Here is a 13520-nt window from a genome sequence, read left to right as displayed (position 1 = left end):
TACTCAGTTTCATGCAGAGGTGGGCGTCTGCAGAATTTACGGGTTGAACCTGCTGGTGTAAAATGGGTGACAGCTATTCAACAGTTCAATTCACAAGTTCCTGATTTATATTTCCATTGGCTTCAAAGTCATGAGCCACCGCTCACTGTGTCAGTGCCTTTCAAACTGTCAACAATTTACAATCTATTTCCTGATTGCATTATAGCAACAAGGATTTTGTTCCAGGTGGTCCTGAAATTTTGCAACACAAACGCAATCTTTCCTTTATTGTCAAGTTCAGAAATTCCTGCTGATAATATAAATAGACAAAAACCTTAATATTTTTTAAAGCAGGATAAAACTTATTTAAATATGAATGTTACGCATAACAACATCACCACCAGTTAATGCAGTTAAAGACCCGAAGCAGAGCTATAAGGATATATTTTTATTCTATCTTGAAAAATAACTTCTGGCTTTAGCTTAAGTTTTCATAAGTGCAATTGCAAAAGCAATTCAAGTATTGTTCCTGAGTTGAAGGTATTAGTGCAAAATTAATGATATTAATCCGACAGAATTCCTGAACCATATTAACTATCTCACTTGTCAGTTGAAATTGTAAGTATGTGAATATTAGGCTCTCAAACCTGGCCTCCATTAGTGGTAGAAAATATTCGTCTCGTCCCTCCACATTGTTTCACATACCACAGAAACCAAAGTGCAGAGACTTCATGAGGCTCTGAAGTGACATTCACATTGACAAAGAGTGTGGCAAATTCCCTCGCCGTTCTGCAATTAAACATACAGGGTCAATATTTAAAAGTATTTAATGATCTCCATTCTATGATCACCTTAAAAGAGCCTAAACGATTTAAAAAGGGATTTTGAACCACTACTTCCCGAGAGAAGTTTATTATCATAATGTGACATGGCACCCACCTAGGTACTGGCATTTTGATCCAAATGAAAGGCTCGCTTCCAGTTTGTTGATGGAACAGCGTGAAATGCCAAGAGAAAATAGACGGGTGTCTTTCTCCTTCCTCTCTGGGGAACGATTGGCATTCTAACCTGGGAATATTTGCAATTTGACTTATTTTGAGGAAAGTCTAATTTGGATGAAACCTATGCCTATGCAGTTGAACCTGATTTGAAAACTGATATCCTTGGTATTGATAGGTACAGAGCTCATCAATAAGATCCATCTATTCAAGGTGCGAGGTTTCTGAAGTAGGCTGTTGCATTTGCTCTCATGGTGGCAAGACAGAGCTCATGTTCGTAAACAGCAGAACATTGCTGTTGTGGGAAAGATTTTCTTTACAGAATATTACCTTCTGTTGAGAATACCATCACAAACAGAATTGAGCGGTCAGTAGCAGCCCACCTGGTCCAGCAAAGTTTGTCAATTAACTGTTTCATGGTCATGTTATCCCACTCTTCTCCACGTTGAGTGCTCCATGGTGCATCTGCAGGAATCTAAAAATATCAAATGAACAATTCTGATCAATTAATGATAATGAAAAAGGCTGGCAATGAAAAAGGCCCCCCCCCCCATTGCAAATACTTATTTAGAAATTCTATCCAGATGGAAAATAAACAAAGTCTCCTTACGATGGTAATTTATCAAAAATTATATTCTCCAGTTCCAGGGATAAAATTCCTGACAAAACAAATTAATTGGATCCAAAATTTCCAGGTTGATCGAGGGCATGGCTAAACAATTGCACTTCTGAGAGGCCCTATAATTCCTGGTAGGGGCAGATATTTGGCAGATGAATTGACTGGCCTAAGCGCAGTTCAGTTCACTCCCCAGCAGATGCTAGTTTATAAAAAAAGGCCAAGTCTTTTTGGAGTAACCCAGCAGATTAGGCAGTATCTCCAGAGGATGTGGATAGGTGATGTTTCAGGTCGGGAACTTTCTTCATGTTAAGTTCCAACCTGAAACATCACCTATCCATGTTCTCCGGAGATGCTGCCTGACCCACTGAGACACTCCAACAATAGAAACAATAGACAATAGACAATAAGTGCAGGAGTAGGCCATTTGGCCCTTCGATCCAGCACCACCATTCAATGTGCGCTGATCATCCCCAATCAGTACCTCGTTCCTGCCTTCTCCCCATATCCCCTGACTCCGTTATTTTTACGAGCCCTATCTTTCTCTTTTTCAGTTAAATCCTTGTCCTTACAATGATCACTGTATGCAAGTAACAGAGTGAGAAGATTGTGTGAACACTGCAAATCCTGTTCCTTTGAAAATGTAGCAACAATTTAAAATGTACTGTTTGCCAAGATCCATTCATCAACGCAATTCTACTTGGTTCAAGGGAAGCTATGCAATTGTTGGTGGCCATATCTTGGATCCATAGCCAGTCTGCTACTTACGTTGTATTCAGAAAACTTTTATTATTTTTGGAACTGAACTATTTCAACACAATTAACAAACTAATCTGAAGGCTCCACAATGGGTTTCCGAGAATACTGGAGGAGGAGATAACACCAACAAATAATCTAAATCCTGCTCTTCCAGCCAGAACTACTTGTTACATTTAGATTTTCCAAGGCATTTGCCAGGGTTATGTCTCCAGAAGTGGTGCCTCAATCGACTTTCCTTGTAGGCCAGGCTTACTTCACTGAGCCACAGGTGAGCATTTTATCACTTCAGTACTTTACAACAGTCTTTGATAACATATTTGCCTTGGCATCTTAGTCTATAACATTTGAGTGTTTCCACCCAGATGACAGTGTGGGCCATTGAATGTTTCAGAATTATTAGAATTGCTAAGGGCTGTTAGATTTGTTGAATACTTCCTTGAGTTACTGGGTTCTTGAAATGTAGGGCCTCAGATTTATTACAACTAGAAACATTTTGATCAGTCAGCAGATGTCTTTTAGTAAACCTGGTGTCTGGTTCATGGTCAGCACAGATTATAAGATTCACTGACTTCCTATAAAAACTATGATAATAAGGATAAAAACATTTAAAATAAATGTTGGGCTCTTTCAAACACTCAATAACGTGTTCCAGGAAAGAAGCATGCCTGTCACCTCATTTCCCATGTCATCCAAAGTTCTCCAGAAGTTGTTGTAGTCCATATAAGCAATCGGGTTCCACACAGGAGGGAATGGCCCATTAAATGGGTAAGATTTCCCCTGCAAAACAAGATAACGAAGGCTATTCACCTGAAAAAAATCCATATGCATCCACGGGCTTTGTGCCCATGGTTACTTGATGGAGCACTTGGCATATATCCATTTCTCAAAGATGAATGGTTAAATGTTAGTTTTGTACCCATTGCACACGCAATAGTCAGATGTCTTCTCTCGTTCTCACCTTCCACCCCCACCATGTCCAGTCCAAAGCAAGTGTTGTCTGCGAAGGGCGCTCAGCATCGCCAAGGACTGCTCTCACCCCAACCATGGACTGTTTACCCTCTTACCATCCGGGAGGCGCTACAGGTCTCTCCGTTGCCGGACCAGCAGGTCCAGGAACAGCTTCTTCCCTGCGGCTGTCACACTACTTAACAAGATGGGACTAGGGGAGATTATGTGTTCGGCACGGACTAGAAGGGTCGAGATGGCCTGTTTCCGTGCTGTAATTGTTATATGGTTATATGGTTACCTCGGTGACTGCCAATCACCCCCTCCCCCCCCCCCCCGGACACTCCTCCCACAGGAAAAACACTATGACTGTATGCATGTAAATAGATTTATTTATTGAAATCATATTCTATGTCACTCTTCCAGGGAGATGCTAACTGCATTTCGTTGTCTCTGTACTGTACACTGACAATGACAATTAAAGTTGAATCTGAATCTGAATCCATGTTCAATGGATCATCACACAAGATTTACATTAGCTCAAACAGCAGACACATACCCGTCTCCTTTCACATTGCAGCATTTCCAAAGGGAATGGTAATTCTGGTCCATTCTTCCTCCCGAACCAAGTATTCTCTGTGTTATGACCTCCTTTCCAAACCCAGAGAAGGTACAACACCTTGGCCACAGGGAGAACGTGTAAATTACACACAGTCAGCACCCAAGGCAAGATTGAAACTGGGTTTCTGGCAGTGAGGCAGTGGCTCTGCTCTAATGACCATTGAAATGTCATGTCAGGTCATGCATTACCCAGAAGATCACACCTCACCCTAGTTGATGTAGAAACAAAATAATTGAAATCTTTCTGGGTCTCTCTTCAATTATATTTTAAATGCAGAATGATAAATAATTCTGCTCTTAAATTATTCATCAAACCAAAAAAGGTGAGGAAATCCAAGAGGGACATTTATTGTCTGTGGGTGATGGGAATACTTGATAGCATTGGAACACTTGTCAAATGAGCCTTCATATATATATGTATTCCCTCAGTAAGAAACAATAGCTGAATCCAAAGGCAACAGGATACAGACCCGAATCAATCAAATATTTCAACAATGCTATCATCAGAAGTGTCTCCGCTTTTGGCGTGGCATTATCTACAGCATCTTATCGGTGGATGCAGTAAGCGGGAAGTCTCCGGCTCCTTGCCCAGCAATCTCCGATTCATAAGCTTGCCTGGAAACAAGATACTCTAAGCAGACACCAAGGAAACAACACCGCTGGGGGGGGGGAAGAGAGAAGGAGAGACAGAGCACGCTCTATGTTTATTACTGTGATAACTTTGCCTCTAATTGTAATTGCTGTCCATGGTTTGTGTCAGAATCGTACATCATGGAAATTCTTTAAAGTTGTCTGTACTAACTTGACCTTTGCAATAATTATGCACTGAAATATACAAACAAGATTTAACTGATGCTACATTATCATGGTTGCTAGGCACATGGTGACAGAATCACACCATTGTAGATGTAGTCGATCGTGTTGTATAATTCAATGTCACACCACAAAGCCATTCAGAAAGATGGTTTGGTCAGTCAATTATACGAAGACCGGGCTTAGACAGATTGTTACATGACATGGTTTTTGTGGGGATCAGATAGCCAGTGGCAGAATATTGGGGACTGCCATTAAACTAATATCAACAACCAAGTAATTAAATAAAATTGAATAAACTAACCATAGCATTTGAAAAAGTGTCAATCCAAAACATATTTATATGTCAAAAACTGTATATAGTGACAATGCTATTCTTAACAAAACTCAAAGTTTGCATACACAGTCAGTACTATTCCCAGTCAGAATGAAAGTTATAGACAATTCCCTTGTCAATCACACATTGTGTAATTATGTAATTAAAACAAGCTTTATAACTCAATTAAGAGTTACTCTCTCATAACAGGGAATAAAAAATAAGATGTCAGTGTCTGTGGGCTCTTTGGGACTGCTGCTTGATAAGGCACATTACAATAAACTTAAGTATCTAATATTAAAAACATTCAACTCTTAACTAATCCCAATGGCTGGATTTCCTGTCTTTTTTTTTTGACTGTCTCTCGTTTTCTCATCGAACCACACATCAGTAAACTCAAACAGATAAATTAAAAATGACAGCCTCACTTCAGGGCCTTTCATTTTTATTCTGTATCCATAACAACAGAAGCAAAATACAAGCACAAAAGAGCAATTTGTCTCTGGGAAACAGTGATAGAGGCACATTTCCATGTATATCAAAGGAGAAACAACTAGACTTTTTATCTCCAGTTATAATGAAAGGATGCGCATAATATAATGCACAAAAATTTCCATGTGGAGCTTTGTGATAATTGCTATCACTTTACAATCATGAGTCTTTTTACTTCTTTTGATGTAGGTAACCAGGTGCATCCGTCACTAACAAATAATAATTTTGTTTTATTTTTAGCAAAGTTTAAATGCTTAAAGTGTCGTCGACTTGTTGAATCGTCACCAAACCCAGCACAAAGAAAGTGGTAAGAGGTGGCAGGTATGATTTGAATATCAATCCTTTTTTCTTCCTTTGACAATTCATCAATTACCACATGAATTATTGCTTCAACATCACAAGATAGAGAAATAAGTGGGAAAAATGTACTCCCTCTAAAACTGGATATTTGCCATCAGATTTGCAGTTTAGAAATGTCTGCATTGTGCAGATATAAAACAACATTGACAGGTACTTTTACTAAGAAAAGGAGTGTTAAATACACCAAAGATATTCTCAAAGCACCTTTAAAAACAATTGCCTCTGTATTTGATCTTTATTCCTAATAACGTGCTGATGAAGAAAATGTTTTCTAGGCTATGAATATTTATATTCATTTTAATAAAGCCATTGAGATTTCTCAAAATGAAGATCATTTTCAACATTCCATTTCCATGTGAGCCTTGGTACAACTGGCCTCAAATGTGGAACTAAACAGCAATATTAGGCAGATTTGAATTATAAGGAATCAGACTAAAATATTTCATTAAATTTGATATAATGAACCCTCTGTTAGCCATCAATTTAAACTTCCATTGGAAAAGTAAATGAAGAAAATTTACAAGATTCCTCTGTCATTTTTATTGGTCTTCCCCTGCAATAATAACAGGACATTTTAACATCCTTCTATGGAAATTCAAGCCTAATATATATTTTTATATTTAATGAGGTATTATAAAGACTGACAGCCAAAGAGTAATGGTAGTTATTTGATAATTGAATACCAGTCAGTCCAAATGAAGTAACATTTGAATGCAGTTTTGAATCTTTTTTGAAAGTCTCAAGATTGTTGCCATGTGACACACAGCCAGGGAATGTAATTTTATTTCAAAAGAAAGTGATTCATGTGAGGCAGTTTGATATTCCATTTTGAAGATGATACAAGGAAGGTCCGGCCATGTCCGTCATCTGCTCAATTGATCATCCACAAAACGACAAATATCAGCAACAATGATAACAATGAGCGCTTCATTCTCTAGAATTACATCCTTTAACTCCAATATTATTAGAAAATGAAAGAATATTTTACCTTTACAAAGTGAATCAGTTTCTCTTTCTCATTTACTTTGTAAGTCTCTATTTCCAGCTCCTTGGCCAAACGCAAAATCCGATTTTGAGTCGGTCCAATATATGCTCCCCCTAAGTCAACGTACTGGAACTCTGGACCCTACAAGGAATAATTGCATCAATGAATAACCATTTTTCTTTTTAATTTCTTGCCTGTTCCTTTAACAACAATGACTTCTGCCGGTTCACAGTTCTCTTGGTGGTGGTATCCTTTCTGCTTCCTGAAATACTATTTATGATGGGCACATCTTGGCTATCATTGTGGATGCGCTATTCAACAGTGTGTGAAAGGCAAGGCAAATTCTTGTATTATATAACATAGAACAGTACAGCATAGGAATGGCCCTTCAGCCCACAACGTTAGTGCCGAACAGGATGCCAAGTTGACGTGATTTCATCTGCCTGTAGATAACCCAAAACCCTCTATTCCCTGCACTTCCAAGCACCTGTCTGAAATCCTCCCAAATGCCACTATCGTATTTGATGCCACCACCACCATTGGCAATGTGTTCCAAGCCCTCACTACTCTGTGTAAATGAAATTCATGCATGCACATTAACCAGCAGGAATCACTTAACAGTAATTGGCAACAGTGATTATTTTTCAATATAAAATTTAATATTTTTCATGCATATTTTTAATACAAAAGCCAATTCTGCCAATAGCATCTTGTTATACATTTCCTGATGTAAAGACTCATTCTTGATATACTTCTTCAGTACAAAGAAAACAAACTTTACATTGGAGAAAAAAAAAAAAAATTGTAATTGACCTTAGCATGCAAGATAAAAGGAAAATAAGGAATTTGAGCAGAAAGGTTTGTTACTGCTGGAGTTGAAGGGCGGGGAAAGAGGAGGGATGACAATGGAGAACCAAGGAGGATTTTGGTTGCGCTGAGCATGGAAGAGATCAACCAGGGTAGGGGGTGGGAATGGGAAATTAGCTCCATAGCCATGTGTTGGGAGAAGGGAAGTTTTCAGCAAGTGGACAAACCATTCCTTTATCATTTTCACAGGTGGATTCTACTGCTTTGTGGGGGGAGCCAAATAACACGTTGCAATCATATACTTGTGATAGGTTTGCAGTCAGCAAATATTATAGATAGACACACGCTGGGTGCTGAAATAATTCCTTGTGCATTATTATAACATTAAACTCAGGTGTACAAAGTATAGCAGTACTTCAAGAATAACAGATCAGATTATTAATCCCATTGGGGAGTCTGCATCCTGGGGGCATGAACATTGAATTCTCCCAATTTTGTTAGCCCTTGCTGTCTCCTCCCCTTCCTATCTCTCCCTCAGCCCTCGGGCTCCTCCTCCTCCTTTTTCCTTTCTTCTCCCCCCCCCCCCACCCCCACCCCAACCCCATCAGTCTGAAGAAGGGTTTCGGCCAGTAACGTTGCCTATTTCCTTCGCTCCATAGATGCTGCTGCACCCGCTGAGTTTCTCCAGCATTTTTGTGTACCTTCGATTTTCCAGCATCTGCAGTTCCTTCTTAAACACTATTAATCCCATTTGATCAGAACATAGTTTTTTTCTATGAGATGTGGTTATAAACAAAAACTCCTTTACTTTCAGACTGGCCAATGAGCAGGGAGACAAGCTACAGTATACTTCAAAAGGTGCAAGTGAGTTAATTCACAGGTATAGGGATGGCATTGTGGCACAGCTGGTAGAGCTGCTGCCTCAACGCTAAAGATCCAGGCTTAAACTCTACCTAGTGGAGGTTTGCACATTCTCCTTGTGATCGTGTGGGTTTCCTGCAGGTGCTCTGGTTTCCTCCCACGTCCCAAAGGTGTGCAGATTTGTTGTTTTAATTGGCTGCTGTGTATTGCCCCTAGTGTGCAGGCAGCCAATGCAAAAGTGGGATAATGTAGAAGTAACGTGAATGGGTGATCAACGGTTGGCATGGTCTTGGTGGGCAAAAGACCCGTTTCCATGCTGCATCTTCCAGTCAAATCAATAGCAAGTATCAGGGCATTCACTTCCCTCTACTGCCAGTGTGCAATAATGGCAGTGTTGTCAGCCCTCTTTGTGGACTAGTAATCACAAGTACTCCTCATGGATTTAACCTGCAGACCAAATATCCTTCACATGCTCCATGGAAACAGGCTAGGACACCATGGAATACATTCTGCTGGTAATCCAAATCCCAAGCTTGCCGTTTCGGGAACCTATTCTTCCCCAGAATGTAGAGATCATGATTATTTTCATTTCTTACTCGAATTGTGTATGTCCTTCCACCAACACGATCTTGCGCTTCTAACACCAGCACTTTCAGGCCTTCCTCTATCAGCAGCTTGGCAGCTGACAGACCTGTAAAATACAAACAATATGTGTTGGGTAGCAACCAGGATGCTCTATATACCAAGAGAGAACCTGGACTCAGGCCAGAAAATAAGGTTGCACAAAACAAATAAATTTAGCATTACAAATAATTCATTAGGTTTTCAACTCTTCTGTCAATATTGAATCAGAGCAAAACAAATAAAATCTTAATCAAAGATGGCTGAGTTTAAATCAGGCACAGCATAGTTGTGCTTCTCCACAGTGAATCTAGGACACTTTGAATGAGAACTTGTGGAAGTCAACCAGGATATCTGATCAATGTTCACAATTTATTGAATGAAATCAGTTTCCAACAGTTATGAATGTGGTCTGAAAATGATGCCACAATTTACATTTAGTCTTTGTAGATTGGTTATTGCATGTGAACCAATCATAGTAGTAGCATCATTAACCCCACCTTACTGTATGCTTTATATTAACACCCACTTCATACATTAGGTAGTCTTGGAAGCGGTAGTGATGAACTAACAACCTGCTGTACCGCTATGCTATGTGTTACAATTAAAGATGACTTTAAACTCTAGACATGTGTAACATCAATCATTTACAGTCTTCTCAAGAACAAATAGTGCATTGCTTCTTGCCTTTAGCCACTGATTCTTCCATCATTTGCTCCCTTGGTTTAAATATATATGGTAATATTTTTCTATTTCAAAACACAGTTCCAGAAATTATGAGATAAACCTGTCAGCACTGCAGGAAGCTTCTACTTCCATTACCAGTTAAACAAAGTTTAATGGTCTTTTGCAGATATTAATCAATATAAACTCATTGGTCTGCATTCAGAGTCATGCTTGCCTCCCACTCATTTCCGACACGCTGTCAGTGTAATAAAGGTTTCTGAGATGATTTATTCAGCCAATCAATACATGTTAAAGTACAGCAGCAAAGCAGGAAATTACACATCTCACCGTGAAGGTGGTAAACAACCAAACAAGAACGATTTCAGAACACCAGCTGTTGTTACGCAGCTCGTATGCTATAAAACTCTAATTTAAGGACACAATATCCTGTTGATGATACTAGGCTTTAAATGAAAACAGTAAAAACGCAAGCCTTATGATTTATTCCTGTTTTGTCTAAAATTCGAGCTGACGGCATACGAGGCGAAATTAACAATATTAAAATATTCGGCACAAAATTTCTATGCAGATTAAGTTATATCTGTGTTCGATTCTAAAGGGTTACTGCTATGCTGCAGATTTGCAAGCTATTCTCAGATATTACAACATAGTCTTCTGTTTGTCCATACTGTCACATTTATGGCAAAAAAAAAACCAATCCAACAAAATATCTATATATACTGAATGATAATCTCGAGGTGACCATTATCTGCTAATCCCCTGTATTAGCCCACATCTCCAAGCTACCATCATCTATTGTCAATAACTGGTACATATATAGTACTTTGCAAAACATGGAAGGAGATATTAAAGATGATCAACCATTTCCTAATGAAACAGATTATTAAACAGCTTTTAAAAAAGAAAGTGATGTTTCAGAAATTAAGGCTCTGGAGCGACACCTTGTGATGGCTCAGTTATTATCGAACCCTCGTGATTGGCTGGAGAAGTCACATGAGCGCCGGAGTTATTTGCGGACTGTTTCTGTAATGGTTCATTGTAGCGCCTCGCGAGTAGAACAAACATCGTTGTTATTTGGCCACAGGTGTGGTTTTCCCAGGCACAGGGTGGTGCATCATATCCCCACTGTGGGACCGCCAGTGCACGCTCGGGCACGCTGGCTCCGGCCCGACAAGCTGCGCATCGCCAGAGAGGAGTACCAGATGATGGAGGACATGGGGATCGTGCGGCAATTGGATTGCTAGGTTTGGGATTCCGGCAGACATTTCTACCGACCGGGGGGCACAGTTCACGTCCTCGTTGTGGGCTTTGCTGGCAAAATTATACGGGGCACAATTGCACCACACCACCGCCTATCACCCCCAGGAAAACGGGCTCATGGAGCAGTTCCATCGCCACCTCAAAGCGGCACTGAAGGCATGGCTCATGGGTCCGGACTGGGTCGGCCAGTTGCATTGGGTGTTATTAGATATCCGCACGGCGCCCAAAGCGGACTTAGATGCGTCGTCTGCCGAGTTAGTGTACGGCTCAGCTTTGCGGGTGCCCGGGGATTTTCTCCCTTCGGTTCGAGGGCAGCTGGAATCTGCCTCGGCGATGTTGGCGAGTCTCCGGGAGCGAGTGAGCGGCCTGGCTCCCGTGCCTACCTTGCGGCATGGGACAACCCCGGTCCACATGCCGCCGGTCCTTAAGAACTGCTCATTTGTTTTTGTTCACAGGGAGTCGAACCGGTCCCCGCTGCAGCGTGTCTACGAAGGTCCATTCCGGGTGTTGCGCCCTGGCGTCGTGACCTTGACCTTGGACGTTGGGGGCCGAGTGGAGATTGTCTCAGTCACCCGGCTCAAGCCAGCTCTCCTGGACGTTGACAGCCCGGTGGTGGTGGCACAGCCTCGATATAGGGGCCGTCCGGCGGCACCTGTTGTGCCCATTTCCCCCGCACCGGCTACTTCTGTTACTCCCACCCTGTTACGGTCCCCTGGCTTTGTTCCGCAAGCCCCCCCTGTAACACCCGCCCCGTCTCTTGTTACCACTTGTTCCAGTCGCCGTTTCCGTACCTCAGGTTCTGGGGGGGGGGGGGGGGGGGGGGGGGTGACCCTGTAGCGACATCTTGTGGTCGCTCTGTTATTATCGAACCCTCGTGATTGGCTGGAGAACGCCGGTGTTTATTCGCGGGCTTTTTCTGTAACGGTTCTTCTAGCGCCACGCGAGTAGAATAAACATCGTTGCTATTTGGATGTCTTTCACGACTCGGGTGATTTCTTTATTTTCATTCCAAAGTAAAGAATTTTTGCTCACCCAAACGTCTCGACTCGCCAAAGCTCCAGCAATTTGTCAAAGAAGTTATGTTGTCATTTTGTGGATTAAAGTTTTCCATATTTAATGTCCTTGTCCATGTAAGCTCATCAAAACCACAAATACTATCCTCCAATTCAGGGTAAAACTTCAGACCATTTCAAACTCGCCATCTTGGTAATAGCAGTTACATAAATATCTGGCTGGTTCCTTCGAAGAGTAGCTGTGCACAGACATCCTTTCTTTTCAACCCCATCCCACAATTATCCCATTCCCCCCCCCCCCTCCATCCCCATCCCCACTGGGTGTTCTCCCTGCATTGTTCCCTTTTGCCCAAAGTCTCTTATTTAATTCCATACTACCTTCCTTTCCGACTAGGTTTCATCATTTGCAACCCTTAGTTGCCTCTATCATCACCTCACACCCTCTGTTACTATTCCTTCTCTTCTCTACCAACTCCATCTGCCAAACAACCACCCCTCATCTGGATCCACCGATTGCTTGCCTCCACTTCACCTCTTCATACTGACTACATCGCCTCTATTCAGTCCGAATGAAGAGTCACAACCCAAAATGCTGACAGTCCATTTATCTCCACAGATGCTGCCTGATCCAGTGGGAGGTTTTTCGTGCGCCCTTAATCCAGTGGCTCCAAGGTGATCAATGCCATCTTCTCTCATAATAGTTAATCCTGGGTGCATTTTTGGAAATCTCTACCCTCTCCAAGGCTTGTACTTCATTCACATATTGTGTTGCCCAACAGTGGGCACAACACTGCAGTAATTCAGAAGAATTCAACATAATTTTAATGTTTATAAATTGTCTTTTTAACAATTTTATCAACAACAAGACAGGCCTCTACTGCCGCAGAAGGCAGTGGAGGCCGATTCTCTGGATGCTTTCAAGAGAGAGTTGGATAGAGCTCTTAAAGATAGCGGAGTCAAGGGATATGGGGAGAAGGCAGGAACGGGGTACTAATTGTGGATGATCAGCCATGATCACAGTTGATGGTAGTGCTGGCTCGAAAAACCGAATGGCCTACTACTGCACCTATTGTCTAAGATTGACCTGAGCATACATTGCATGTGTAACATCAACATAGCAAGAATAACTTGAGGCATTTATTTGCTATCTAATATGGCAACTGTGCAGCTTCACCAATATCTACTGCCGATACGTGCTCCCTATCAGTAATATCCTCCCATGACACATCGTTTGAACGGGTACTAACGTTCAAGGGAATCACAAATAAATTCTGCAATCTCAACTCTAACGACAGAATACTTTCAAAATATTAACCTGGTAAACCCTCCTGGAAAACAAATGATTTGATTATGATCCACACTGTTACAAATGGATTTGTTTGTGATG

General features: G+C 41.2%; 1 protein-coding gene across 1 annotated transcript in view; it reads right to left on the bottom strand.

Moving 5' to 3' along the window:
• LOC116979050 (amine oxidase [flavin-containing]-like) overlaps positions 1 to 13520 on the bottom strand; it is a 38105-nt gene that overhangs the window by 23007 nt on the left and 1578 nt on the right. Inside the window, exons 2-6 of the mRNA XM_033030462.1 lie at positions 9149 to 9243; positions 6888 to 7025; positions 3025 to 3129; positions 1361 to 1452; positions 627 to 768 (exon numbers count right to left, since the gene is read on the bottom strand). Coding sequence (XP_032886353.1) covers positions 627 to 768; positions 1361 to 1452; positions 3025 to 3129; positions 6888 to 7025; positions 9149 to 9243 — 572 coding nt within the window. The remainder of the gene's footprint in view (positions 1 to 626; positions 769 to 1360; positions 1453 to 3024; positions 3130 to 6887; positions 7026 to 9148; positions 9244 to 13520) is intronic.

The sequence above is a fragment of the Amblyraja radiata genome, chromosome 12 (genome assembly GCF_010909765.2).
Source record: "Amblyraja radiata isolate CabotCenter1 chromosome 12, sAmbRad1.1.pri, whole genome shotgun sequence".
Taxonomy (NCBI): domain Eukaryota; kingdom Metazoa; phylum Chordata; class Chondrichthyes; order Rajiformes; family Rajidae; genus Amblyraja; species Amblyraja radiata.
The sequence above is the reverse complement of the archived record's forward strand: the minus strand, read 5'-3'. Positions and strand labels throughout refer to the sequence as shown.